The sequence below is a fragment of the Aythya fuligula genome, chromosome 7 (genome assembly GCF_009819795.1).
Source record: "Aythya fuligula isolate bAytFul2 chromosome 7, bAytFul2.pri, whole genome shotgun sequence".
Classification (NCBI taxonomy): Eukaryota; Metazoa; Chordata; class Aves; order Anseriformes; family Anatidae; genus Aythya; species Aythya fuligula.
In genome coordinates this window covers 13,973,838-14,001,803 of record NC_045565.1, presented here as the reverse complement: position 1 = coordinate 14,001,803, position 27,966 = coordinate 13,973,838, and the positions used below count along the sequence as shown (strand labels likewise).

Below are 27,966 nucleotides of genomic sequence, written 5' to 3'. Positions count from 1 at the left end.
AGCATGGAGGAACTGCAGTAAAGGTCTTAAAACTAAGCTGAAAAAGGCATGCTAAAATACCCAGCAAGTACAGTACAGAAAAAAATCAGGCAAGGGCAACAACATTTTAGAAGCACTATATGCAGGCTAAGACTTGGAATATATAAAGAGGTCAGTCAGCAGATACGTAGACTGGAAGAGTTGTCTTAAGATTTTTCCTTGTCATCAGCCTCTGTTATGTACTATTCTAATTTGTTCTTAATTTCAGTGATGAATTTTAGACAGCACTAAAAATAAGATTTATCTCATCAATCTTAGAATGGAAGCTGCTTTCAAGAACTGCCCCTGTCTTCCCCTATAAGCATGTAAGTCTAAATAACTAAAAGAAGATCAAACAGCGACCAATTGAACAGTTCATCCCTTCATCCTTCTCTAAAAAAAAAAAAAAAAAAAAAAAAGAAAAAGAGAGAGAGAGAGAAATTTGTTGAATTAAATGAAATAAAAAATGGCAAAGTTTGGACTAAACAAATGACAAAAGCTGTAACAATTCTGTTTTAAACCTTTTGGTAGCTGTACTGTACCATTCCCCATGTGACTAAAATAGTAACATCATATATTAATCAGGAAGGTATAGTATTAAATGTTATTAATACATTAACTAAACCAAGACTATTTGGTATTACTAACTAAAGCTACCACATTGTTAAACACATCTAGTATTTTTGACTGTTTCATGCCATGCCCAGATGAAATGCACCATTATTAGCATAATGGCTTCTTAGAATATTCTATGTCATTCACACAACTACAGACTTAAAATTACAATATCAGTTTGAGGCAACATGTATTTCAGGGTATTTTTCTAAGTGGAGTGTGAGGGTGCATAAATCCCAAAATGGGAGTTGTGTGCATACCAGCTTCACACTGACTGTAACTTGTGAGTATTGCTTTTTTCTTCTGGGCTCTGTCATTGACATTAATTCAGACCCATATTGCTCTACACAGAAAAATCCAGTAAAACACTAAAAAGAATACAAGGCAAAAGACACAGGGCACATTACATGCTACAGTATATTAAGGCTTAATTACTACAAGCATATTAAAAGGTTGCTCCCAGGAGTTCAAGTCCTTTACAATAGCAAAAAATAAGTTATGGACTACAGGATGTGAGGCATTTTATTGGGGCATAATCCAAACTAGTTCAATGGTGTTGGTGAATTCAATATACTTTAAAGCAACTAAATTATTCTTTCTGGTTCCAGAAGTGATTATCAATACAATGAAGCAGCACAATATATTTTATTCTGGGAGCAAGCAACTTTACTTAGTACAACACTTTTTCATATTGCCCATCATGCCAGCGTTCACATGCCTTAACCACAAGATAATATATACTTAAAAGCAAGAAGCGAAGTAGAGGTGCAACAACTGCAGATCCTTGGAGATGCTAAGTGTTGCAGTAACTTCTCTGCAGTTGGATCATATCAATAATGCCAAACTGACAGGAAGCCACCTCTCTTTTCACACATCTACTCAGAAACCACAGGAGAATAAGACTAAAAAATAAATTTAACATACAGCACACGCAACAGAACAGACATGGAAAGTAAAATTTGGGGAGAATGACAAAGAGGGACATCAAAATGTCTGGACAATGAGAATGGGTCTCCAAAAAGCACCATCAACAGTCAGACTGCTGTGAGCAATAAGAAGAAAAAAAAAAGGCTGTAAGGGAAGAAGATGAGAGGGAGGAGAAGAGATGGGACAATATGGAAGAGCATGCCTTCTTGATTTCATACAAATCAGTAGCAGCAGATAGCATGTAGAGAGCATAGAGAAGGGCTTTCAGCATGGTGTAGAAAAAGAAAATACAAAACATGCAATTCCAAAGGAAAAAATTGAGCTTAGAAACAAATTCAGTAACATCTTCATAAATGAGCTTAATAAATGTCATTAAAATGAATGTAACATATACTACAAACTACCCACGGCACTTTCACTGAAACAGTACAATAACTTCAATGACTACTGTATTATGAATAACTGGGCTCAAAACAGGGTCAGCAATGCAAAGAATCAGGCATTTGGCTGTTGTTAATGGAAGGTAAGACTACAAGAGCAAATGAACTACTGTACTGTCAGATGTATTTTAAATGGGGAAAAGAAGGGCAGACTGGGGAAAGAAGGACATCAATGAAGGTGTGAATATGGAGACAATATGGCAGTGCAAGGGCTGGTAAAGACGAAAAATACACTGTTACAATGCAGTACAAATAAAAAAAAAAAAAAGATGAGGGGAGATGTTAACAGTAACATCTGTTTTTCAAATATAACAGTCTGATACACCAATGACTGCATAAAGGGGAAAAAAAATAATCCTAAAACGTATACTTTTTTATTTTGTTTTTCCTGCAAAGAAGTTAGTGCATGAATCAAAAGAACCAACGGAGAGACAAAATGCTATCCTGTCTCCTTTTTGAGATTGGGGGCTCATATGTAAATACACACACATATATATATATATATATATACACACATAGACAGATGAATATATATATATATGTATATATATGTGTGCATATACAGAGAAAGATAGACAAAGATGTTATCTTCCTGTGTTCTTGACAAGGAATTAGTCCTGAAGTTAGAAGGAGTGGAGGTAGGATTGAGGTTGGAAGGAAAGGTAACGAAGAGGGCATACCGCTTTCGGCTTCTGCGAACGACAAGAAAAAAATTGCAAATCAAACACTTTGATAAGAAATCAACTGACATCAAAGCAAAAGCAAAAAAACCCTTATATAAAAGTCTCCAAGGCTCAAAGGTTTTTCTGCTGAGAATGAGGACAAATATATGGATAGACAAAGAGAAAATTTAACAAGAGGAGTAAAAAAAGGGTGCAGGAGAGAAGAATCTTCTTTCTTACTTATGGGGAAAAATGAAGTAAAAATATTTGTAAAAGGGATTTCAGATGAGGAGTTTGAACGACTGTATTTTGAACTTTGGAAATTTTGCTATCTATTCATCAGGCTCTGCTAGAACACTTTCAGGTTGATATTCTCCATATTCCTTTAGCATTTTTTCTACAGCAGAAATAAAAGCTCCCTGCAAATGAACTATGAAAGAACATATTGTAAATCTAAAGTATTTGGCTTGCACAAGGGACAAAAAAAACCCAACCTTATTAAGTGCTTACTGCTATTAATAGCAAGGATTATAATATTCCTGGGTAGATAGAGATGAAGGAATGGCTGACTCATATTGTGACCTGGAACTACTAAAATGCAGATCTGAGTAGATTGTCAGAAACCCACTAAGTTAAGTCACATTTTGAACAAAGAGGTTTCTCTGCTAATTGAACAGTAATTCAAACATTATTAAATATATAAATATTAATATATCTAATCATAGCTATTTTCACTAATCATTAAGCTATTCTGATGAGAAACAGTTATATAAATAAAAAACATACTGTATTTTGCCTATTATTTGAAAATTATTTTATACATATCAAATCTAAGAATATATTGCCTACATCAGGCTTTGCAAAATTCATTTTATTTCAAAGCACTTTAAAATTCTGTTTTTAAACAAGCATTTAAAATCTTTTTTTTATATATAATTAACAATCAATACTATCAAAAGTTGTTATCAGATTTTGTTTACTGCTTTATGTACAGAGTTTTATGTACAGCTTTATGTGCTTTATGTTCAGAGTTGTGAAAAGAGGTGAAAAAAATGTGAGCAGGAAACTCAGCTATTGCTACCTGATAATATTGACTGAAATAGAGTTCTGATGATTTCAAATTAATATTGATCTCAAATTTCCTATGGTAGAACTAACAGAATCTGGTTGTAAATCAGAAAGCTTTAGAAAGGAGCACCCAGGAGACTCTAATAGAAAAAACAAACAAACAAACAACAACAAAAAAAAACCACGTAAGTTTGTAGGTAAATGGGTACTAGTGCTTTTCTACATTTACTGAAGACACCGAAAAACTCAGTGAAAAATCTGCCACTGACTTAAAGTGGTACTAGGATTTTTTCTGACTATTGAGGTGAACATTTAAAGAGGGGATTAGGAGGTCTAGGATGCCCTCGAATTACCATTTGTGAGAGCTGCATGCACTTCTTAATTCACTTTGTAGTTGCTTTAGCAGTGATTACAAAGTGATGAAGATATATAAAACTAATCATATATATAATTATATTTCTATATTAAATTTATACTATATTTTAATATATATTAAAACTAGTAACAAAAATCAAAGTGGTGGAAGATCTCATTGCTTAAGCAGAAAATGATATGAAACTTTTCTCTGGTCCTAGACCTACTTCAAATATAGGAGCAAATCATGTCTCATACTATGAGGGTGACAACTAGATAGCATTCTAAATTTGTATTTATAGATATAATTGTTGCTATAAATCATAAACTATGTAAACTTCTCAATATTTTTACAAAATACGTACCTAAACTAAAAACATAAAATACATCAGCACGTATCTATCAGTCATTCTCCTGATAGAATGAGGGTTGTCAATATTCAGTTTCCCTATCACATTTATGAATTATCAATGAAAAATTGAAGATGTGAAGTAGGATAAAATATCTCCAAAGTTAACATCAATTAAAATAATTGGTGAATGATAAGTTTATCATGTTCACAGCCAGCTTGCACTTGTAAACCATGTTATTCTACTTTTTATCTTAATTCCTCATCTTGTAATTTAAGAAGACACAAGGAAATGCAAATATACCTAAAAAGAAAGAAATGGAAGTTTTGTTCTATTACCTTTCTGATTAGACTAACAGACTCCAGCTCAGAAAACCAGAAATATGTACTTAACATATTTGTGCTGAAGAACACAAGGACAAGTAGAAATGTAAAGATATGCTGCAGGTAGCAGTGTGATTTACCAAACAGTGACCATAAAATTGTCACTGTTTTATGAAGTTAAAAGTTACTACTGTGGATCAGGGTTAATAAAATGATACTAGTATCACAGCCACTCTCCTCTTGTTATATATGTGTTTGCAAAATCCATCTGTTAACATCCCTTCATTAGTACTGCTTCCTGTAATTCTTAGGCTCTTTTATCTACTAACCTATTTCATTATGAGCTGTTACCCGTGTGGCCTTAAGTAAGAAGGAATATATGATTACATCACATTGTGTTACTTTTTCTGGGATCCTCTGCATCACCTTATGATTAAGAACTCAATCCAACTCCCACTGAAGTTAGTTCAAAGAATGATATGGAAGCCATGAATTATATGTTATTACTGAAAAAGACTATAATATTAGCACTTAAGAAACTAAATGACAAGTGAAGTAACAACAACCTAAAGTTGGTTAATAGTTCTCAGAGAGACCCAAAGGAAACCAAATACTTTATAAATATTTTAAATGCAAAATATAGTGAACAGTACCATTGCTGTTAATATTGCAGTTGTTTATTTTTTTGCTAGAAAATTTAGATTAAAATGCCCAGAGATAAAAGAATAATTACTCATTTGCTTTACATTAAGTAATGCAGAATGAGGTCAATGAATGGAAAAGTATTTATTTTAAGATGAGCCCATGGGAGCTGGAAACATTAAAAAAATATGAAAAATATTTCAAAAAATATTTCAAAAAAGGATTTTTTTAATCAGCATAGTGCAGACATAAGTATTATCCAGTATCACATACACCACTTCACATACCACTTACCACATATAAAAGAATAAAGTAAAACCAAGTACAGGGCATGGAAATACTGTCATTAACAGGTGCAATATTAGATTTCTGTGTCAAATGTTTTACTGATACTATCATGGGTGTTACAGATATTAATACAGAAAAAAATAAAAAGACACATATAATAAAAAGCATTAAATCAAAACCTCAGAAATCGTGGTATGAACTCAAATAACAGAACTGGTTCTTCTTCAAGAAGAAACAACTGCCCTCAAAGGGTTAGATACTTGGTGGCCAATTACCTGCAAGATGGTGTAATATATATGATTCCAGATTTACTGCAGCACTTATGAATGTAACTTTTGACAGAAAAAATAAAATTCACCTCAGAGTCAGAATAATCAGATTTCTATTACATGCCCCTCTACATGTTGCAGACCACATTTATAACATTTTTGTTATACGATAATGAATGTTGTGTAAATGCACTGATGGACAAGTTGACAGGAACTTGACTCCAGTGTATACTCAAATTCTTAAGGTTTGTTTTACAAAAGGTAGAAATGCCTCCTGTCTGTGAATTTGTACTAATTATAATCATGAAATTTCTTCATTTTGGATGAAGAAAGATGTCAGTCAGTTGGAAATTTCACAGCTAAATTAATCTTCCAGTTACCTGATTGTATTAATATATACAGTCTTTGTCGGAATAGACACCATATAAATATTTATTCTATATTTCCATTTGTCCTGTATCCTATGTAGAGTGGTATTTCCAAACTTATTTACATGAAATTATTATTTTGATAAATACAAATAGCCATAACGAACTGTGATTTCACATCTGTTTTCCACTTTTCCATTTTCAGTAGAACATTGGACTTCTGATTATAGTTGATAGAGTATGAACAATAACAACAACAACACAACAACATTTAATAAAGTATATTTAAAAAAAAAAAATTGCACTTCTGGAGGTGGGACACAACACTGTCCCTCCCACCTTCTACTAAATGTTTTGACTTTGATTTGGCAAAGGAAAAACAGGGCAGAAATACAAGCCTTTCAGTGCTATGTGAAATGGTGTAATGTGATGGCATGTTAATTATACTCCTAGAAGTTTCAAAAGCATAGGGATATCTATATTAATTCTGAAAAATAAGCAGGCAAAATTCTTAACAGTGCATTCCAGAACTTCTGAATTTGTAGACAAGGACATACCTGCTTTCCCGTTTTTCTGACTTGTATTCTATGGCTATCATTAAGAGCTTTAGTTTCGCAAACACCAGTCTGCAGAAAGACAAGACAACAAGAGTCAGTTCTTTTTCATAACCAATATCATTTTTACAGGGATGTTTTGCTAAGATGTTTACCCATTCTTCACTAAGATATACAAAGATCAAGTATTAAGGAGTTTCTTTTTTGAAGATAATAAACATGTTTTTTTTTTTTCTTTAAAATATAAACTAACAACTTTCTTGAGTTGTCGCACAACTTAGCATAAACAGCAGCACTATATTACTCAGTCTACTTAAGCAATAATTACAACGGTCATAATACAAAACATAAAATTGCATTTGAGTATAGCTGTAAATACATTAGGAATTTTTTTCAAATCTTTGCTAGAATTTAGTCATATGCTGATTGCAGTGCACACTCCTTAGAAAGTGTGTAGAAACATACATTCACATACATTCAATGAGTCAATATTTGCTAGTTCCTGTCACAGAAGAAAAGAATAACTGGAATCTATTTCTGACCAGTATATGGGAAAATACACGCTGATACTGTAATATATATTTATTAACTGAAGCAAACTTTTCACATTTCTGAAAAGACAACTAATGTGACATTAGAGAGCACAGTAGGACCTTATAACCTCTGCTTTCATGTGCTGGCTCTTGCTGTCTTACAGGTGTGTCTAAGACTATTTAGCATGTATTCCTTGGCTGGGTTGGGGTGAAGGGGTTGGCCAGCCTTTTTTATTTGGGGGGTGGGAGGGAGAAGGGGAGGGGGTGCAGAGGAGAGGTTATGACAGAGCTTGGAGAAAAGTGTTAAAAAAAGATTTCATTGGCAGAGTCAGATAAGTCTGATTTTACTCACAGTTAGAAAACTGGAAGCTTTATTTAGAATCATGTTTATTAAGAGTCATAGAGGCTGGCTTGGCCATTACCTGAACTAAGCTCGGGTTTGTGGTGTCTAAAATTTGACATGTTTGCAATGCTGAATAAAATCCAGAGTTTGGGAAAACATTTAACAGCTATGGCCTGATCCAGCATCACTGCTTCAGAGAGGCAAAAATTGAAATGGGATTATTATATGTGAAATAATTAAATTTTAACAGTCCACAAATACAGAAGAGGTGCCTCACCCTCTGAGATAAGTTAAAGAGAATGACTCAAGATAGAAGCAAGAACTTAACAGTGACAGACAGTCCAGGATGTCTGTGATAGTTAGTGGCTTAATTTGGAGTCACTCTCAGAGTAGAAACTGCTACTTCTATGAGTACAACCAGAAGAGAAATAATCTGTTCTGGAGCTGTGAGAGAATGCAGACAAATAGTGAGTGTTGCCTACTTGCCTAACTTAGTTCTTTGACATGGAAATGTAGTCTATGACTTCTCTTATTAGCTCCCCAAACATGGCCTATTATAAAAAGATACAAAAAATATCATGACTAACATGGGAATATATGCCACGGTTGTAAAACATGCAACAATACACTGCACAAATGAAGAGCAAATAAAATCTCTACAATTTTGCCTTTTCTTGAAATGGAAGAGAAAATAAAACTGTGCTAAACTGTCATATTTTGGTGGCCATAATAGGTATCATTGCAACCCTACACGTATAAAGCTGTCATCTACAGAATGATTCTAGGACAAATTTAAAGATTTTCAGTCTCTAGAATTAAAGTTGTAGCATGCCTTATGCTATGGTTATACACCGTATGCTTAAAATACTCCCTTTGCCTTACAGAATATTTTTTTTCAGACATACATTTCTCTTGGTTAATACAGTTTGCAACCAGTTCCATAAAGCTCTGGATGCCATGCTGCTTGCACGACTCCAGTACATCTGCTTCAGTTAATGAATAGTTTCCTTGGAATGGGACATAAGCCAAGACAGTGATGCTGACAAACACTATTCAAAGAATGGAAATAATTAGAAGAAACAATAGGACAAGTAAATAACTCAGTTTAAATCGATTGCTAGTTAATTTGTTCAACACTGAAAACATTTATGCTTTCATTTAGAATCACTGAATTCCAAATCTCTTCTGAAAATGGGCATTATAATGTTTGGAATACTTCCATTCTGTGATTTCTTTAATGTTTATTTTATTGGCTTCCATCTGATGTAGCAACAACATTAGGACTGTAGCAGAGTGAGGTCTCCTACAGAAACCTTTGGTTTCACTTGAGAGCAGGCAAACAATTATGTCTATTAATATGTATTTCTACTTACTCACAAACTGCAGGGAAAGACAAACCCACAAAGGCACTAGACAGATATTCTGTATACATTTCATTTGCAACTCCTTCCAGATAGTATTTCTGCCACGTATCCTCCTCAATCTAAAAATAGAAAAAAAAAAAAAAGAAAAAACAAAGAGAGAGAGAGAGAGAGAGAGAGGGAGAGAAACACAGATGTAGAGTTCTGAGTAAATGAAAAAAAAATCTTTAAAATTAATTAAAAACTTAAACATGTATACTTTTTTTTTTTAACAAATAAATTAACTGACCACTCAAATGCTATGGCATTTAGTTTTTTTTGTTTGTTTTGTTTTTTTTTTTTGTACCAGCCAAGAAAAAAAAAAGAGTTCATAAAGACAGTAAATCCTATGTAAAAATAAAACACAATTCTTGGCAGGTACATTCAAGCATGACATGAAACAAGGTGGTGGAGAGCTTAAGGAGAAAAAGCTACTCAATTTTCTGTTTTTGAAAACTCTCTAGCAAAATAGCTGCATTATATTTTTATTGAGTCTTAATGTTTGTTTTCACTTTTTTTTGGAAGTTTGTCAACACTCAAAAAGCATCATTTAAAATTCTAAATAATTGTTCATTAACAAGGTAATATGAGAAGCAGATATACTCAAATGGTTTCAATATATAATTGAAGACTGTATTTATGTAGAAGAGCAGTTAGAAATGGAATTAATGAGAGAAGTTGAGATATCAGAGATTTTCTATTTTTGAAATAAGGTATGTGATCTTACAGATCATTAAAATATTTGTTTACTCTGTGTCTAAAAGCTGTAGTTCGTTCTTTGCAATGAACATGAGGAAACATTTAGTTCCACTGCTTAGGTAGCTCCATTATGGTCTTTGTCTTACAGAGCAGAAAGTGAGATGATACTGATTTTAGATATAGAGAAAAAAAAAATATAGTAAGAAAGTATTCATTAGAGAAGAAAGTATTTATTTATTTATTTTAACTCTTGTTAGGAACTTGCAAAACTACCTCAAAGGTTGAAATACTAAATACCAACTGATCTAAGGACTTTGATAAATCTCTCTATTATTTCACAAATTGTCTTTGTCCAACATCTGCAGCATTTCCCAAGCTCAGTCCACACTGTGCAAACAGATAACAATATCAAACCAATCCTGCAGGAAACAGAACTGTAGCCAGACCAAATGAGGTGGCAAAAAGATGCTTCAGGAACATCCATCCTTCCCAATTAGTGCAGGTAAGGCTCAAGTGCTTTAAGCTATACTGCCTAGCTTGATTATCTGAAGTCCCAGAGTCAGTGTAACCGCAAACAGCTGAAACAGCCCTTTTTTTTTTTTTTTTTTCCCACTACATAGAGAACTTTCAGCACATCAGAAATCTTTATCAAATAATTCATTTCAATATGATAAACAACTTACTACTGCTTCAAAATTTTGTGCAGCTACATTACTGCTCACCATGTCAAATTCTTTGGATAATATTCAGCCAACAATTTTTATGGTATGGAAGGACTTAGGGCAGCAAACCATAGGTTTGCATACTCTTTATGGTAAAACCATTACAGTATATTAGGAGAAGTTTGGGTTTTGTTATAAATATATATTACAAATATCAATATAATTGTACATCTCTGTCAGTATTCAAGGAAAGAAATTAAGATGCGATGTGAGTGAGTTGGGTAACAGCATCCAAATGGATTTTTTAGCCACTCAGCAATAAATCAAATCAAGAAAAGAATCTTTAAGCAACAATTTATCTTTGCTCTGTCAGACTACAGCTGTTTTAAAACAACATTAAAGCAAGAATTTCTTGCATTACATACAGGGCTTAACTGAAGTATCTCCACGTAAATACAAAAAAGGATAAAAATTTAAGGTGGAAAAAATTAAAGCACATACTGTGATTGCCAGCCAGTTCAGAACTGTGACCGACAACATATTATATGTAGCATCCAGTAACTGGCTTTCTGGCTCTTAAATCGAAAAACAAACTCACACCTACATAAATGTTATTCAAGATTATTTTATTCCACGTATTAATTTTATTTTTCATTTAACTAGCTTATTTATATTGTTGCTTAAGAAGTTTTATTTCTTATTATCTTAATCTAAATTATGTTTCTAAACCAAGGTAAAATCAAAGGAAAATGGTAACTCTGTAACAATTTATAAAGTAAATACCTAATATTTTTTAATTTTAAATTAAATATTTAGGAACTGGAAAATATTTTTGTTTTTAAAGTTTGTATAATATAGGAAAAAAAATTATATGAGCACAAGCTGTAAATGTAATCTGCATTTTAAAACCAAAAGCTTTAAATGGTAACCAAGACCTATTAATTCCTTAAAAGTCCAAAAACAGATGTTTCTTGTTCCTTTGTATACTGTCCTTGTTTTGGCTAGGACAGAGTTAATTTCCTAGTAGCTTCCTAGGTACTTCATTTTGAATTTAGGATGGTAATAATATTGATAACATCTCGATGTTTTAGCTGTTACAGATAAGTACTTACATTAAGCCAAGGGCTTTCCCACCAGCAAGGAGGATGGGGGTGCGTAAGGAGCTGGGAGGGAACAAAACCAGGACAGATGACCAAACTTGTCAAAGGGACGTGACACCATGCTCAGAAATAAAAATGGAAGAGTTGGATGGGGGTCTGCCATTGTAGCATCAGTCAGCTGGTGGTGAGCAACTGGGTGTACATCATTTATTTTGTGCATTCTTTTCTTTCTTGTTTTTCCTCTCTTCTGTTTCTTGAACTGTCCTTATCTCAACCCATGAATTTTAATAACCAACCTCCAACACTCTAATTCTCGTCCATCCTGGTGTGAGGGGAAGGGAGTAAGCAAATGGCTGTGAGGTGCTCAGATGCCTACCAGGTTAAATCACAACACACACATTTGAATTTTCTAAAAGTTTTAAGCTATACTGCCATGTATACTGCCATATTCTTACTCTTGTCCCAAATCATGAAACTCACAAAACCAAAAAAATCAGAAATATATAAAAATACAGTGATGTTCCTTTTCTTACTGCTTTCTTTAGGTGCTCTTTCAGAAAGCTGCCTTCATCCTGACTCCCCGCATTGCCTGTGAGTTCTCTAAGTGTGCACTTGACTTTGCCTCTTTCTATTCTCCACCATTCATTACCTGACATCACAAGCAATTCCAACTGAAATGTTACTCTAGGCTAATGTCCCATATATCCTTCTTTCTATTTCTCTCTTAACTACTTTATCCAAACTGAAGTCTCAGCTTTCCTGACATTTAAGAAATGTCAGGAAATATGGACATTGGAGGTATAGCCTCCAACTCAGAGGCTAGTTCTTACTTTACCACCCCATTGGCACTCTTCTTTTAGCCAGTGTTGAACCACACCAGCACACAGCATTGTGCCTATCTTTCAAGCTAATAAAGCGGGTATTTTCTTTGCCTTCTTCAACCCAGTCTTTATATGCTTAGACCATTCAAATCTTGTTTTCCCACATATCAGTATAATCTGTGAAAAAATGCTTAACATGTCAGAAAAAAAATAATAAATCACCTCTAAAAGCCATTAAAGACTGATTCATTGTCCTAGCATTTTGTGCCTATCCAGTACCACAAGTGTGAGGGATACAGTAGTCATTCATGCTAAGCTCACTGACTAAAATCAGGATGATATTACCAGGAAATAAAGCAACAGTCCCATTGAAAGGATTCAGAAAAGGAATTACATTTGAGCCTCTGGGGATGCAAAAGCACATGTCAGGAGTATAGAGTCCTAGCAACATAAATAAGACCTACAGCTGTGCTGTCTAACTTAAAGATCCATTTTCATACCATGTCCACACAGCTTGTACTGAAATGCTGTAATTATGATGAGCTTTTTAAAATTTTACAACTTAAAAGCATCTCTTCCCTGATCTACAGCTCATTTAAACCACTTGAACTAATCTCTACTGAATTTGAAATGCTTAGGATCATTGTCCGAACAGCACAAAGTAAAAGGAAACTGCAGTGTGTTTGACATGGTCATTCAGGTGAGGGAAATAAAATTAAGATATTAATATATAATATTATTTAATTAAATGAAATTTATTAGATCGGTATATTGTATTATTAAATATTATTACACTTATTTTATGTATTATTTTAGATTATAATTTTCATTAGAATTTAGTGTGACATAAGTCTCTGTTGCACAATTTTCCACTATTAAAAAAAAATATTATACTGAAACAGCTATTTTACCAGGACTTGTACGGTATTTTATGTATCTTTTATCCTACAGACTTGGTACTAACTTGGGATTCACCAGTCTTTTCCTAATGCTAAACTATTCAAAAGGCAAACTTTCAAAGGAACTTTCTAAAGAACAGAATAATTACAAACTTTTTAATAACCCAGTAAAATATCAGTTACAAACAAATAATTTTTTAAAAATTTTCTTCTGCTGCTGACAGGCTGCCAGGTAATGAGTTACTTCAGTTCTGGAAAAGTAAACAAACAACTACAAGAGTAAGTTACAATATGGAGATGATCTAAATCATATACTCCCTGACAAGTGGGCTGCAAACAATCAAAAGAAATTTCTTCCACAGAAATTGTTTCACCATTCGGAGACCATGTGTGATGCTAAAAGGGATTTGCATTGTGTTATTCTCCACCACACACAGAGAAGGCATATCACATTTTTTATAACCCTTTTATTTATGTGAAGCTTGCAAACGTTGCTGATCAGAAGTTCTTTATATATGGAAAACAGATAAAGTGCCGACTGGATAAAAAACGGAGTAACGACAGTAAGAACATGTTTGTGACAAGCTCTATTTTGTTGCTTTTTCTTAGATTGACACCACCTGGGGTTGGAAAAAATATACAAGGAGAAAAAAGATAAGCATAAAGATAGCATAAGGAAAACCAGAGTAAGGTTGTTTTCTACTCCATTTCTCCTTTCTACTTTCTTTCCTGGCTTTCATTTCTTTAAGCTACTAGGTTTGATTTGAAGGAAGGAACTGCAGGACTGAAAAACAAAACAAACTTATTTACATAGTAGTGATCAAGATTCATAAATTCACCTTCCTGTAGTGATTGGAATGTTGAAGATATGTTCTGTTAGGATACTACAAAATGTTGATTAATGACTTTTAAGAATTGCTGATATATGGGATGTTATAAAAGATTATTAAAATATAATGGAGAGAAGATGATCTTTGCAGTTTGTCTTCACCTGACCTATGATTTTTTCCTTGTAACTTTAAAGAGATAGATGGTCACCTGCCTGGTATTTTGTGAAAGGCAGTACCTGCTGGTCTGCTAGAAATGAAACAATGATTAATAACCTCCAGCATTCAATATTTAATTTCTTAATTCCTTGAGTCATGCAGACACCCTGCATTTTAAGTAAGGGCTCCACAGGAAAACACAATCAGTTTCTCCTCCCATAATCCATATCAGCAAGGTACTAATTCTAAAACATTTACAATGACAAAAAAGTACTCCTGAAGTATCAGGAGTTACTATACTCTTGACTAATTTAGGGCTTTCTGATACTTTGTAGTAACTATTAACCTCAGATACTGTATCCTTAAATAATTTTGTTTATTTAAAATGTGCATTTATTTTATTTTAAAAATAACTTGAATGATTGTAATCCGTTCATTTTTTTTTTTGATTTAGTGACACTCATATTTTACTTATCTATTCATTAATAATTTGTCAAAATTTAACCATTAATGTGCAGATGAAAAAATCTGTCCCATATACACTTACAAAACAGATGTTTTTCATGTCATTTGGCTAACAACAATGGAGAATAATAAAACGTTTCGCTGTACTCAGCAAAAAGAGCTGAATTTGAGGTGAATATGGTCAAGATTCTACTAATCAAGGTTACCATAAATCTCATTAGGTAAAACTATGAAAATTACTATGGTTAGTTAAAATTATATCTTGTATTTAGCCTAGCTGAAAATGTCACCAGTGAAGAGAACAACCTTGATTTTAAATTACAAAACATTCAATTTTATGGTAATCCACTTCACCCTGATCTTATTGCACCCTACTATCATTTAATATTTTCCCTTCTTTCTTTTTTAATTTCTTGCATGTTATTTCCATTTTATTTTATTCATTTAATTTTATTACGATAGGCCTCTACAGATCTCATATAAGGTAACACTTTTAGTCCCACATTTTGTGGGGGAGGAGAAGAGAAGCAGAATCTTCTAGCTCAGAAAAAAACACAGACTTTTTTTTTTTATTTGATCACAGAATAAAAAGGTATGCTTTGAAAAAGTACTTCTAAAACACCAAAGCCTAAATGTTTTCAAATCTCCAGCATATGATATTATAACTACATGAGGACAGAAAAAAAAAGTCAGACAAGCTTTAACAATGCCCATTCATGTTTCATATACAACTCTTGATGTTCCCTAGATTTTGACTATAAACAAAGGTAATAGGCACTTCCTATAACCACAGATGCCACTTACCTCTGCAGATTAATAATAACAATTTCTTCTTATAAATCAGGTACTTAACTCGACTGTTAATTGTTGGTAATTCAGTTATTTAATATATCTGTTTTGGTTTTCGCAAGTCATTCCTACATGCTTTGTGCATTTACATCTCAGATCTCTGGAGTTCAACAAATCTCAGGCAATTTTCTTCAGTCTACTCTATATTGAAAGTACAGAAGAATGTTCTCAGGGGGATTTTAAAATTAAAGCCTACCATACTGCATGCCACGTATAAAAAGCTTTCCTTTGTGTTGCACTGTTTCTACAGAGGATAATCACACTCTTGGGGTAAGATCCGCTCCTCTCTGGCACTCAGTAAATTACTCAGAATGGAGTAAGGTAAAGGACTGTTGTCCAAATCCTCAGTCTGAGTTGAATCAGACATGGATATTGCTCATAGCACATTTCAGAAACACTTCTCCAGAAGTATGTCATTGATGCACCATCTCAATGATGACACTATTATTTTTGTGTAGCCAAAACTCTACAGAGACAACTTAATCTACCTCTCTACTGTAGCTTTTGTGTTCTAAATTAATTTTATGTTCTAAATAAATTCTCTTTCAATTTCCTCCTTATTTGCTCTAGAATTTGTACTCTCTTGTCCACCTAAGCCTATTTACCAATTTTCTAGAAAAAAGGAAAATAATATTTATTTTAAGTTTAACTTTAGTTAGACTTAAGACCTACTAAGTTTTAACTCTTTATAAAGGTTATATGCTTTAGCCAAATGGATACAATTGTGCGTGCATTTTCAGATGAGGTGATTTGGGCTTTTTAAAGGAATTTGTCCTCTAGTCTCCCCATGTATATTTTCCAAAGATTTGTTAAGAAGCTGGATGGGAAATTTGCTTAACCTCAAGCTATCTTAAATTTATGGCTTCTTTTTGGGCTGGGAGAACCAGAGGACCAGGCTCCACTACATTTCTTCATTTCTTATGAATCTGACTTTCTAAGAACCAGCAGTGTCTCTTCTGTCAAGAAGCTACAATAAAACACAGCTAGAAGAAGCAACAATGGTCAAAGATCGGTTAACTGAAGAAAAAAGATGATTTTTCCTTGGTAACTAGATGAAATGAGAAAACTTCTGCAGTGACACAGATGACAGATTATAAAAGCTGCAATGGTCTATGTTCCTCATTGCACCATTAAAAGACCAAACTTTGAGGTCTATAGGAGAGAAATCTTTCTGAAATGTAGCTTTACATTTCCATAACTAGAATCAGGCAACCTTCTTTAATGAGTAGTAGTATAATGTACTTCTTTAACATATTCATCATGAACTAGATAGCTAATCGCATAAGGAAAGTCCACCTGAACAAGGAGGGAGAAGTGTTGTTTCATTTACTCTTCAGGAACAGACATTTTAAGAGAATTTCAGTTTGTAAATCACTAGCAGTTTTGTCACTTGAGAAGAAACTATTTAAACTGTAGAAGAATAATATTTGCAACAGAGATTACAAGTTTGTTGTCAACTCCTAACTGGAACTGAATGAAGACAAAATCGATCAAGAGCAATTCTATTCCCTCTCTCTCTTTTTTTTTTTTTTTAATTTAAATATGGACCCCCTACTTTACTCATGCAAATATTGTACACCTCAAGCATATTACCAAGCAATGACAAAAGACAGACACTTCTACATCCCTTTCCTTTCCTTACAGAAAAGGAACATTCTTCTGTTTGGAAGACATTCATCTGCATGATCCTAAGTAGCAGGCTTAGCAGGTCATTCTGTTATTTTTACTCCTGAAGTTAAATAACTAATATACTTCAATCAGATACTGCAGCAACATCAGTAAATGTAACATTCTATAAAGATAACAAGATAGTACAATTAGTGATTTATAATGCAACAACAAGGAAACATTCATGATCATTGACTGACAGCCACGCTATAGCATACATGTATACTATATTCTTTTGATTTTTATGTTGAATCATAGCAAAACGTTATCACAGGATGCTATGCTGGTTCAGATAGTAAGAATTCATTTCTCTCTTCAGAGACCTTACAAACTCAAGAGCAAATTCTAACAATCAGTGACAAAAATTTAAGTTATTACAAACAAAGCTAGCTAAAGAGCATTTATCTCTTTGTGTGGGATCTTACACAAAATGTGTCATACAGTGGTTTGAACCTACACCTCTCACATTTTACTCTAGTACTCCTCTGCTCTCCTCTATCTGTATATAGGCACAATGTTGTTATCTGCAAATACATTTACATAAAACAATCATTTACCAGCAAGACAGAGAGATCAAAAAATGATGTACATCTCACAAACACAACCACTAGTATTGTCAGGACACCTTAACACACCCAGCCCTACACCCTGTCAGTATAAATATCAGCAGTTCGGTAGCCCCAACTGATCTACTAAAGCATTTGCTTTTCAGTGTAATGACATAGTTACATGTAAGAAATTGAGTGTATCTGAAGCTGACAATGCTATATAATCTTTTCCGTCAAAATTTAGGTCTCACTATCAAGACAGAGAACTAAGACTAGAATTGCAGTATGACTTGGGATATTATACTATACTTTTCATTTATCAAGGAAAAGCAGGGAGAGGATGATGGAATGTCTTTATAAATATTAAGGAAGTGACAAAATGAAAATTCCTTTATAGCATAATTAAAATACCTGTAAAGCCTGCTACCTGGCATTGAATAAACTCAGCTCATCACCATTCAGGGAAGAGCAAAAGGCAGCACAAATGCTTCAAGACTAATTTCAGATGTTTAGAAGAACACTGTCCATTATATATTTTGAAATATGTTTTATTTGATAAACAACCCTATTTTATTGGATAAAAAGAAAAAATAAAAGTGCTGTAGAAACCACGTGAAAGTTGTCAACTATTTCCTTTTTAAAATACATATAAAACTTGCTTTTCAAAGATGCCCAGAAGGTCATGTGGAGAAATGTTTCACCAGAACTGCCTAGAGAATAACCTCTTCACTGGAGCAATTCATCTGAGCCCTAACTAAGCTGTTTTCTTTTATATACATCTAACACAGGGACTCCTGCTAGCACCAAGGCTCACAATGCTTCCAGGGCTTCCTGATAATTTTCTAATTCTCTTCTCCATCACATTTTATTTTCTGGCTACATACATGGAAATAAAGAGGAAGTGAAAACATAATGTTCTTGACTGGTAGCTGAAAATAACATCTCCAATGTATTTTTAACATTTCCTCATCCCCATTCATAATGCCCTTTCAGTCTATGCAAATTGCTTGTGTGAATGTCTGGCTTCATTGTACCTTTAGACACAGAAACCAAAATCTGACTGGTAAGTGTCAGATAATTGGCTCAAAGCTGTTCATAAATTCCTAGCAAAGATTTAAACTTCTCAGATTTAGTCTTATAATCAAATTTCCTTAAGCATCATTAAGTGTCAACTATCTCTTTATTTGATTCTGTTGTTTTCCTAAGTCAAGGTACTCTGTTTATTACACAGCCTCCTTTCCTCACACTACGAGAAGCTGCATTTTTCACCTATTTTCAAGTTCTCCTTTATTAGAGGAAACTCACTGAACTCACTCATACTCATTCTCATATTCTCAACAGCCCAAGACTGCCTAAGTGGCCAAAAATACATAGAAAGCCAGCTGCTGTGTTCCATCAGTGTGTATAAGCACCCGTCTGATGTAAATCTGCGTGGCTTCATTATGTCCATCTCTCAGCCTGTACTAGAATAGAATATATTGAGAGAAGCGGGCATTGCATACATGTGGGTGTGAGCAACAGATGCCAAAAGAACCCACAGAACATTCCTGCTCTCAAAATAGCTTAGAAGAGAACTGAGACTGCTCTAGATCATTTTTCAGTTCTGGAATGATGCCTACTGTCTTACCAACAGAGCAAAGACAAAACTAATTCATTTTTGGACTTGTGTTACACTCAAGGACCACATTCCATACTTTATTAATTTATGTAACAATACTAACTCATGTTGGATTCCATGATTGCAGACAAGGACAAAATTTGACCACCTCTGCCTCTTATTCTATTTACTTACTTTTTGCAATGTTTTTCATACAGTTAGACTTCTTGTATGCATTTGCTAATCCAAACAATACTGAAAGTGCACTACAGTATAGTATTTCAATCTTTTGCTAGGACTACGCAAGCAGTAAGTCCTGATTTCTTTATTAATACAACGATAGCACTTTCTGCTATACAAAGAACAGACTATTGAAAAACAGTTTATACGTGTAAAGCTTTTGGCTTTTTTTCTCCCCTCAACATGACTTGTTGAACAGTCTTTTCTCCTTTAAGTGTTTATAGACCCTTTTTGTTACAACTGTGCATCACATAATCTTTTTGAGCTGATTTTCTTTTTATCCAGTTTGTTGCCAAAAGAAGCATAAAAGATTCCATGTGAGATTACATTTCTAAAACCAAAAAGAAAATATTAGACACAAATATAATATTTTGAGGTTTCTTTGTTTGTTTTACCTTTAATACTAGGCAGACTGTTTACACAAATCATTTTGTTATAAAGTAACATATAATGAGTTAAATGTGTGCAATGTCACCATCAATCATGTTTGCTTTTGTTTGACTGCCCAAGCATTTATGGCACATTAAATGACTTTTGAATCACATTAAAAGAAGGAGGAACAAACACACATTTCAAACTTTTTTTTTTTTTTTTTTTTTTTTTTTTTTGAGAGAGAGAGAGAGAGAAATTTCAGTAAATCTCCCTGGCAATCTCCTATCTTGTGTGAGACTATACTAATGGCTCAAGGAATTTATGAAGGTCTGACAGCATGTAAATTCAGTACTGTAAATGAAAAAGATTGGAAGTCCTTTTAGGGAACTTACATCTTTCTTTTCAATAGAATCCTCCTTAACAATTCCAATTAACATAGCTGTTCTACTACAATACTCTCTTTAAGCACAACCACCACTTAGTAACAGCTTTCTCTTTCAAACACAGCTTTTGGAGTGAGATAGTTTGCAGAAAGAATATCCTTTCAGTTAAATAAAGAAAGAAACCTTTTGCTATCACCAATTGATTTGAATTATAATAGAAAGAAGTATATTCTCAGTTCTATGTTTATTTTACTTTAGATTTTTACACTCAGAGTTCTTTGAAAATGATTACATCAATTTTACTTACCTGGATAACTCATTCTTAATTAAATAGCAAAATTTTTAACCAACACTAGCAGAGTCTTGCATTCTACCGATGCAGTATTTGACAGCATTCTGTTAGTGCCACCTGAAGTAACACAATTTAAGGTATGTCTGCATGCTACTCTGTTTATAGCTGCATATAATCACAGATACAACAACAAAACTGACATTGATACCTTCCTCTAAATCAAATTTGTTGTTATTTTTATGTTTATTCTGTACATATAGAAGCAATCACAATCAATAAAATGCAGACTGTCTTAACCCATTTAGATCCCATTAGAAGATTGGGATGGTTTCTACCTCAGCAAAGGGGCAAAGTGATTTGCAAAACTGAGTATTCAGCTTAAAACCGTTCATCAGTGAAACAGCCCAATGCATGGAAATTATTATAAGATTACCTTATAAAATAATATAGGGTTGAAGATGGTAAGATACTGGTGTAAGTGGTCAGAGACATTTTCTGGAAAGTTGTTACCTTTAACTTTGCATTTTTTGACTTGTATAAATATTTTAAGTTCAAATCCAGACCATAAGTGTGTGTCTCTGGCACAGTTCCCCAAAACCAGACACTTTCTGAATCTCTCTTTCTCTTTTTTTCTTTCTTTCTTTCTTTATTTTTTTTTCCTCACTGCAAGTTGAATTTCATCATTAAAGTAACTTGCATTAAGGCTGGGGCTGAAGATACTGGGTTTTCTTGGAGATAAAAGATTTTGGAAGACAGAAGCTGAACAAAAGTTTTTGACCTACTTCTGACATCAAGAGCAAGTTCACAGAAAACTTTGCCACACTAATTTGAATATATTAGTTTGACTACTACAATTTTTTGAGACTCCTGAGAGTGCATGACCTGAATGAATTTCACAAAAAATTGATTTTTCTTCAGGATATAAGTAGAAAGAATTAATGATGAATCATGGACAGTTTTCAAGTTTGGCTTTACTGAAGTAAAACAGCTTTTTTACTTGAATGTAAATAAAGATGCAAGCAGCCTAAGTGCAGACAGTAAACTGCAAAGCCCAGATTTATTTCCATATTGCAAATGGGCATTTTTTGACAGTATGTAGTAGTCACAAGAATCTGTGGTCTCCATTACCAGGATTCAAAGAACACCTTAATAAGAATTTCAGGATTTCTTGAGAAGTGAATAAAGACTCACTACTCTACAATGAAATGCGCACTTCTGTGGAACAGTCCTGCCTTTCTCACCTGATAACATTAGGCATTATGTTGGTATTTCTTTGTTTGTGTTTTTGTTTGTTTGCTGTAGTTTTTTGTTTGTTTCCCTTGCTAACTAGCACAATGGACTTGAAATGGCCTTCCTTGTACTTCAGTGTTTCCTGTCCTATTAATAACAACTGTGCATCCTTGATATTTGGAACTACTGTCCCAGACAGGGGAAGGAAGCATGAGAGAAGCACTGACTGCTTCAGTCAAGGCCTTAGTCCAATTGCCACAGATGTCTAAAATAACCGCATTAAAATTTTGCCATTTAAGTTTGAAAAACCTCTTTTACTGAGAGGAAACACAAATGAAGTTGTAGGATGTTTAGCCTTTGGTTCCAACACATTTCTTATTTACTCTCACAGTCAAAGGTCCAAAGAACAAAATGATCAGTCCTTTCTTCTGGGCACTTTTTTTTTTTTTTTTTTTTTCCCCATATGGAACATATATAAATCACATTTTTGTTTTAGCAGAAGGGACTTTTCTCACAGATAAACACATGGTTTGTTTAAAGCAGAGCAAAACACAAAACACCAGAATTATCCCCCTTGAAATGGATGATAGTTTGAACAATTTTTTAACACCAAACTTTCCAAATAAAAACAAAAACATAACTTTGACAGAACCTGACAGTTTTCCCAATTTGCAGCAGGGATCTTTTGCATGCAAGTGTGTGGTGTTTTCTTCTTTGTTTGTTTGCTTTTTTGTTTGTTTGTTTGTTTAACAGAAGTTCTTAATGTGTTCCTCTCTGTTGCATATTTGAGCCATGTTCTCTATACAACTTTCTGACAAACGGAATTGCAGACTAAAACATTCTAATGAGACAAGGCATTACCTTTATGAATGATCTCATAGAGAAGAGGTTGGCTAACATTGTTGAAAGGCCAGGTGCCAGGCAGCTCTGGGCTATGAAACCCAGCTTGAGCTCCGCAAGACAGATTGCATCATCCCCTTCTTTCCAGTTCCAGCTTGGGATATTTAAAAGATGGGCCTGAAGAAAATAAAATAAAATGAAACAAATAAAATAAAAATAAAAATAAACTCCACAGGTGAAGAGGCAGAAATACTTCTGTAAATAAAGTACAGTAATGAAGGAGATAGAAGTGAATGACTTTGTTACTGGGTTTATTTATTTGTTTATTTTTCTGACTAGGGAAAATTACTTTAACTACTTAAAAATTAGTTATATGCTAAGAAGCACTCCAATCTTTTATACATATTATTTTAACAGAAAAAAATTCACATTTCTCAAGCTGTGTTCTAGATACATATATGTGGCTGTGACACTCTGGCAGGCCCATACTCGCATCTGAGTGAGCCTTAATTTTCACCTTAATTTTTTATTTTTTTTTTTGAACCTGCAGTTCGACAATTACAGATCCACATTGCCGTTTAAGAAATATAAATTAACTATAAATGGTTAACAAGACTATAATTCCATGTGAGTTTTTTTGTAACTATCCATAAAGAATTGACTTTTCACAAGAGCTGACTTGCCTAGAAACCACCAGTTCATTTCAGGTAGCTCTAGTGCAATAAGCTTGACAAAATTTACGGATTCTGAGTGGTTAAAAGTTCACCTGGAATCAATAGCAAGTATGGACACTGTACCTTTGAGAATTATATCCTAGGTAGTTAATAAATGTCAGAGAATTTTGATAAGGTCACTTGCATATATAAATAAAAGTGAATTACCTTGTAACTGGATTATGTGACAAGGCTTATTAGGGTGTTTGGAAAGAAAAATGCTTATTGTTAGTGAAGCTAGAAAAAATAGTGTATGAGTGCAAGGTAGCAAAACACAAAGCAACTAAAACCTGTGGGGAGATACACTACTGGTTATCACATTACCTTATTATGATACTGCAACATCTGAGTGATAATTCTTATCTTCGGATGGTAATTCTTTATTGATATAACTCTAAAAGTAAAATAAATATATGATTAAAATAACATATTTGGACGTTGTATCCCAGCACATCACTGTGTTGTCAAATCCCACAGTTAAAACTGTACTCATGTGTTTGGCTGTAAAGCATAATAATCGAAGTTAAACATATGCAAAATTTACATCTAGTCAAGTTCATTTAACAACCGTCAAGTAATACTAGACAACAAACTTTAGGACTTACTCAGTTTAATGGCTTCCTTACAGATTTTGCAGAAAAAATAAAAATACTTGTTTTAGCAGCTTTGTTCAGATATCCTATTCTTTGTGATAAACTAATAATACACTTGCAATTATTCTCATCTTTAGTGATTACCTTTGTTTCTTTGAATCAATGTAATCAAGTTTTGCAATGATAAATGTCTGAAAGGACATTTCATCCCCCCTTCCATTATTTGTTTATAGTTGTTAGACTTCTATCATATTTAAACACCTTGAATGATGATTTTATTTGACTTGAATCCAAGTGCAAGTTCATCTTCATTTTTTTCTGCATTATTCCTAAACTCGATATTGAAATTGATATCTGAACTCTGAATTTATAACAGATAGGTCTACTTCCATAATCTGCAGCTATTGCAGCTATTCTTCGTTATTTAATGAGGGTAACATATATCCAGCTGTATACAGATTGGATATGGCTGGAATAAAAATGCTGTAGAACTGAATAGATTGATAATGTGTTAGGAAGAGAGAATGAAAAAATTGCAGTAAAATTAATGAAAGAAACAAGCCATGTTCTGTATGATCAAACTTAAGAAAGAGAAAAAAAAAAAAGGTATTCATTATTTCAATTTACATCATCTTTTAAAAGGACAAAACATTTATTCCTATTAATTTTCCATTTCTTTCTGAATTATTCAATTAAATATTCAATTTAATTGAATTAAATTCATTTAAATGTGAGAGGACACAAGAGAATTCCAGTCTTGAAATTACACTTTTGCATTTTATTATATTTAATGTATTAAAAGTATTAAATGTGTTAAGAATGCACTAATCTGCAGCTGAAATACTTTTAATATATGTATGCAACTAACATGGAAAATATATTTTTTACATTAAAACACAAAAGCGTGACTGAAAAATAACATTAGGCATATATAAACCCTGCCCCTTCCACAGACACCCAGGTATCTTGTGCATAATGAACTTCTTCTGGAGAAGTAGCTTTATTAAATTTCTTTTTATTTCTCCTATTTCCTTCAAATCCTAGAATGCAAACATCTGACAGACAAATAAAACTGGTTCAATGCACTGGTCAATTTTGTTTGAGAATTTTGTTTGAGAATTTTTTAACAGATCTTTGACATTTTAATTTTTAAAAGGTCAGACTGGTCTCATTAAAACTAAGATTTTATGAACAAAACACAAAAAAATTGAATGACTTAGTTTTACTGTAACTACCATCCACATCCATTAGCTACCATCCACTAATTGATCCTTTAATCCTCTTCCTTCAGAGGATACAGGGAGGAAGCAGGACAAGCTTTGGTGACCCCTAATATAATAAGTGACTTGTTATCATTAAGCAGTGTTGGTCTTCAGAGTTAAAAAGGAGGATGGATCTTGGAGACCACTGTATCATTGCTATCATGAAGTTCATACCTCACTTTCCCCAAGTAGTGTGATTACTTGGGATATCAGATTTACTGAGGAGCAATGAGGTATGAGGTGATCAAAGGTCCTTCTGTCCCATTGTCAACACCAGCCCTTGCAGGGCATGCATTTATGTAATTTATTGTTGCAGCAGCACAATGACTTTTTCTTTCCTTTCACTTTTGTTGTTCCTGTGCATAGTTATGAATACTTAAACTCTAAGGTTTACAAAATGACAAAGAGTACCAAAGCTCATGCTCCATGTGGCCATGTCATCCCTCACCATAACATCTAGAAAAAAATGAGTTTTTAAAGTAACAAACACAGCAAGCAATAAAGATCCAGAAGAGAGATGTTGCTTGCCAGTGGATTTGGAGAACATTAGCAAGTTACTCTGCTGTACTCTACTGTACAACAGTAATCACAAGCCAAATAACTGCAGCTGATTCTATTCTGGATGCACTAGTACTGTAACATTCTGAGAACTAGTACTGTAGCATGACCTGTAAGTGGTTATAACAAAGAAACAGAAAAGGCGCTACATAAAGCTCTCATGTCCCTTTTGAAAGGATGCATTTTTACCTACACCATGAAAATAGAGATTTACAGGCCATTTCTGGAAAAAAAAAAAAAAGGAAAAAAAAAAAGAAAAAAAAAAAAGAGAGAAATTCAAATCTGTGTGATTCCTTCATTGACTTAGCAGAGAGGAATACATAAATTGTTAGTTGTTTATACAATTATACAATTACAGTTGAGCTATGCTGGAAAAAGAGCAATCAAATATCTGAATATGCAAAGATATTGTAAATGAGAAAAAAACGGCCAATATACATGTACAAAGTCCGAAACAAATACTCTGATTTCAGATTTCACTTTTGGTTCAGTTTTTCCTGATTTTTTTCTGACATGCTATAAGCTAAACTAAAACAGTTTAGGCAGGAATTTAAGGGTATCCTCATCTCTGAGATTCTGAGACATCTTAAAATTTGCCCCCTTAAGAAAACTGTGAAATGGTCTTCAGGGTAATTTATCAGCATTGACCTTCAGATCAGCAATAAAGCTGTATGTGGAGGATATGGCCTATTTGAACACCAGTTGGCTAATCAAATTTAAGAATTAAAAATTAATGACATTACCTCATAATGTTGGAGGCATCTTCAGCATCTGGGTCAGCGCAGTATTTATTGGCAAGAATTAGGCACGCATCTGCTGACTCTATCTGAGACACCAAAGAAAAAGAAAAATAATTAGCAACCTCTGTTTTCAGCTATTTGTTCATGATAAAGTATTAGGGATTCCAACACTGCCATCCTGATTGTGTGTCATAATACTAATAAGAAAAAGTGTTACAAGATTTTATAAGCAACGTGGGTGATGGCAACAGCTTTCATATACACATAGCAATTTATTGAAGCTTGTTAATGGTGCTCAGATAAGGTTGATAGTTCCATTCATTACTACTATGTTGTATTAAGCTAAAGCACGTAAGTTTTAATATCCTTTAATTTAATAATTATAATTCTATATATTTTTATTATTTTTTATTTATTTTTATTTTTTATATCTTTTAATATAATGATTTTAATATATTTTGTAATCAGATACTGAAATTTAGACCCCTAAATCCATAGGAAGTTCCTGTTATAGTACTACAGTGCTCCCACTAGTCTTGCAGTTTTGTTTGGGAATTTAAGTATCCTCTTATTACAGAAAGGAAGAGATGGCTGAACCTATGATTTAGGATCTGAGCATGAGTTTTCAGGAAGCACAAGGACAAGAGAACTTATCTGTTCACAGGACCTCTATGTTCATGCAAACCTTAGCCCTATTTAACTAAAAGCAGATGACAAAAGATTTTTTCATTGTATACAACCAAATATCAACACAAAAAATGGTGTAACAGAGAACAAAATACCAGTATACAACTTCATGGTAATAATGAGAACACTGATGAACTGAAACACAGTATGCGTTGGGCTACAAAAGGTTAAGCAATTTCTGTAGCCAAATTGGGCAGAAGACACAATTACTACTCCAGAAAGTGCTAACGCTGCATTAAAACCTTATTGGCTTAAGTAGTTGGTTTACATTCCATGTGAGGGAAATTAAAAAAAAAAAAAAACCAAAAAAAAACAAGGTGGTGCTCTATAATAATATTTTACTACAGAGAGTTCTAGACAATGAACTACCTCATTCTAACTACCAAGTATCTTAAGTTGTATTTTTATCAGGATTCTAGACAATAGAAAAAGGATTTGACAGGTGAAAAATCATTTTCTAATTGTTCTGATGAAGGAGCATTTTAAACAATTACAGTAAGACAATGTCCTATTATATCAAACATTAATGTTAAATAGACTTGAACTAAACCCCAATGAAAAATTCATAAAGAGTTCAATAGAATGGCATACAATGTTTCTTAAGTAAC

At 33.4% G+C, this 27,966-nt stretch overlaps 1 protein-coding gene across 30 annotated transcripts in view; it reads right to left on the bottom strand.

Moving 5' to 3' along the window:
* KCNMA1 (potassium calcium-activated channel subfamily M alpha 1) overlaps positions 1-27,966 on the bottom strand; it is a 470,776-nt gene that overhangs the window by 107,729 nt on the left and 335,081 nt on the right. For 18 of the 30 annotated variants that reach the window (XM_032191476.1, XM_032191474.1, XM_032191475.1 and 15 more), the window contains 6 exons: positions 26,675-26,757; positions 23,843-23,912; positions 22,827-22,982; positions 9,128-9,237; positions 6,882-6,950; positions 2,681-2,692 (listed from right to left, as the gene is read on the bottom strand). In XM_032191476.1, the coding sequence (XP_032047367.1) occupies positions 2,681-2,692; positions 6,882-6,950; positions 9,128-9,237; positions 22,827-22,982; positions 23,843-23,912; positions 26,675-26,757 (500 nt within the window). The remainder of the gene's footprint in view (positions 1-2,680; positions 2,693-6,881; positions 6,951-9,127; positions 9,238-22,826; positions 22,983-23,842; positions 23,913-26,674; positions 26,758-27,966) is intronic. The other 12 variants (XM_032191470.1, XM_032191483.1, XM_032191472.1 and 9 more) reach the window with 1 other exon arrangement.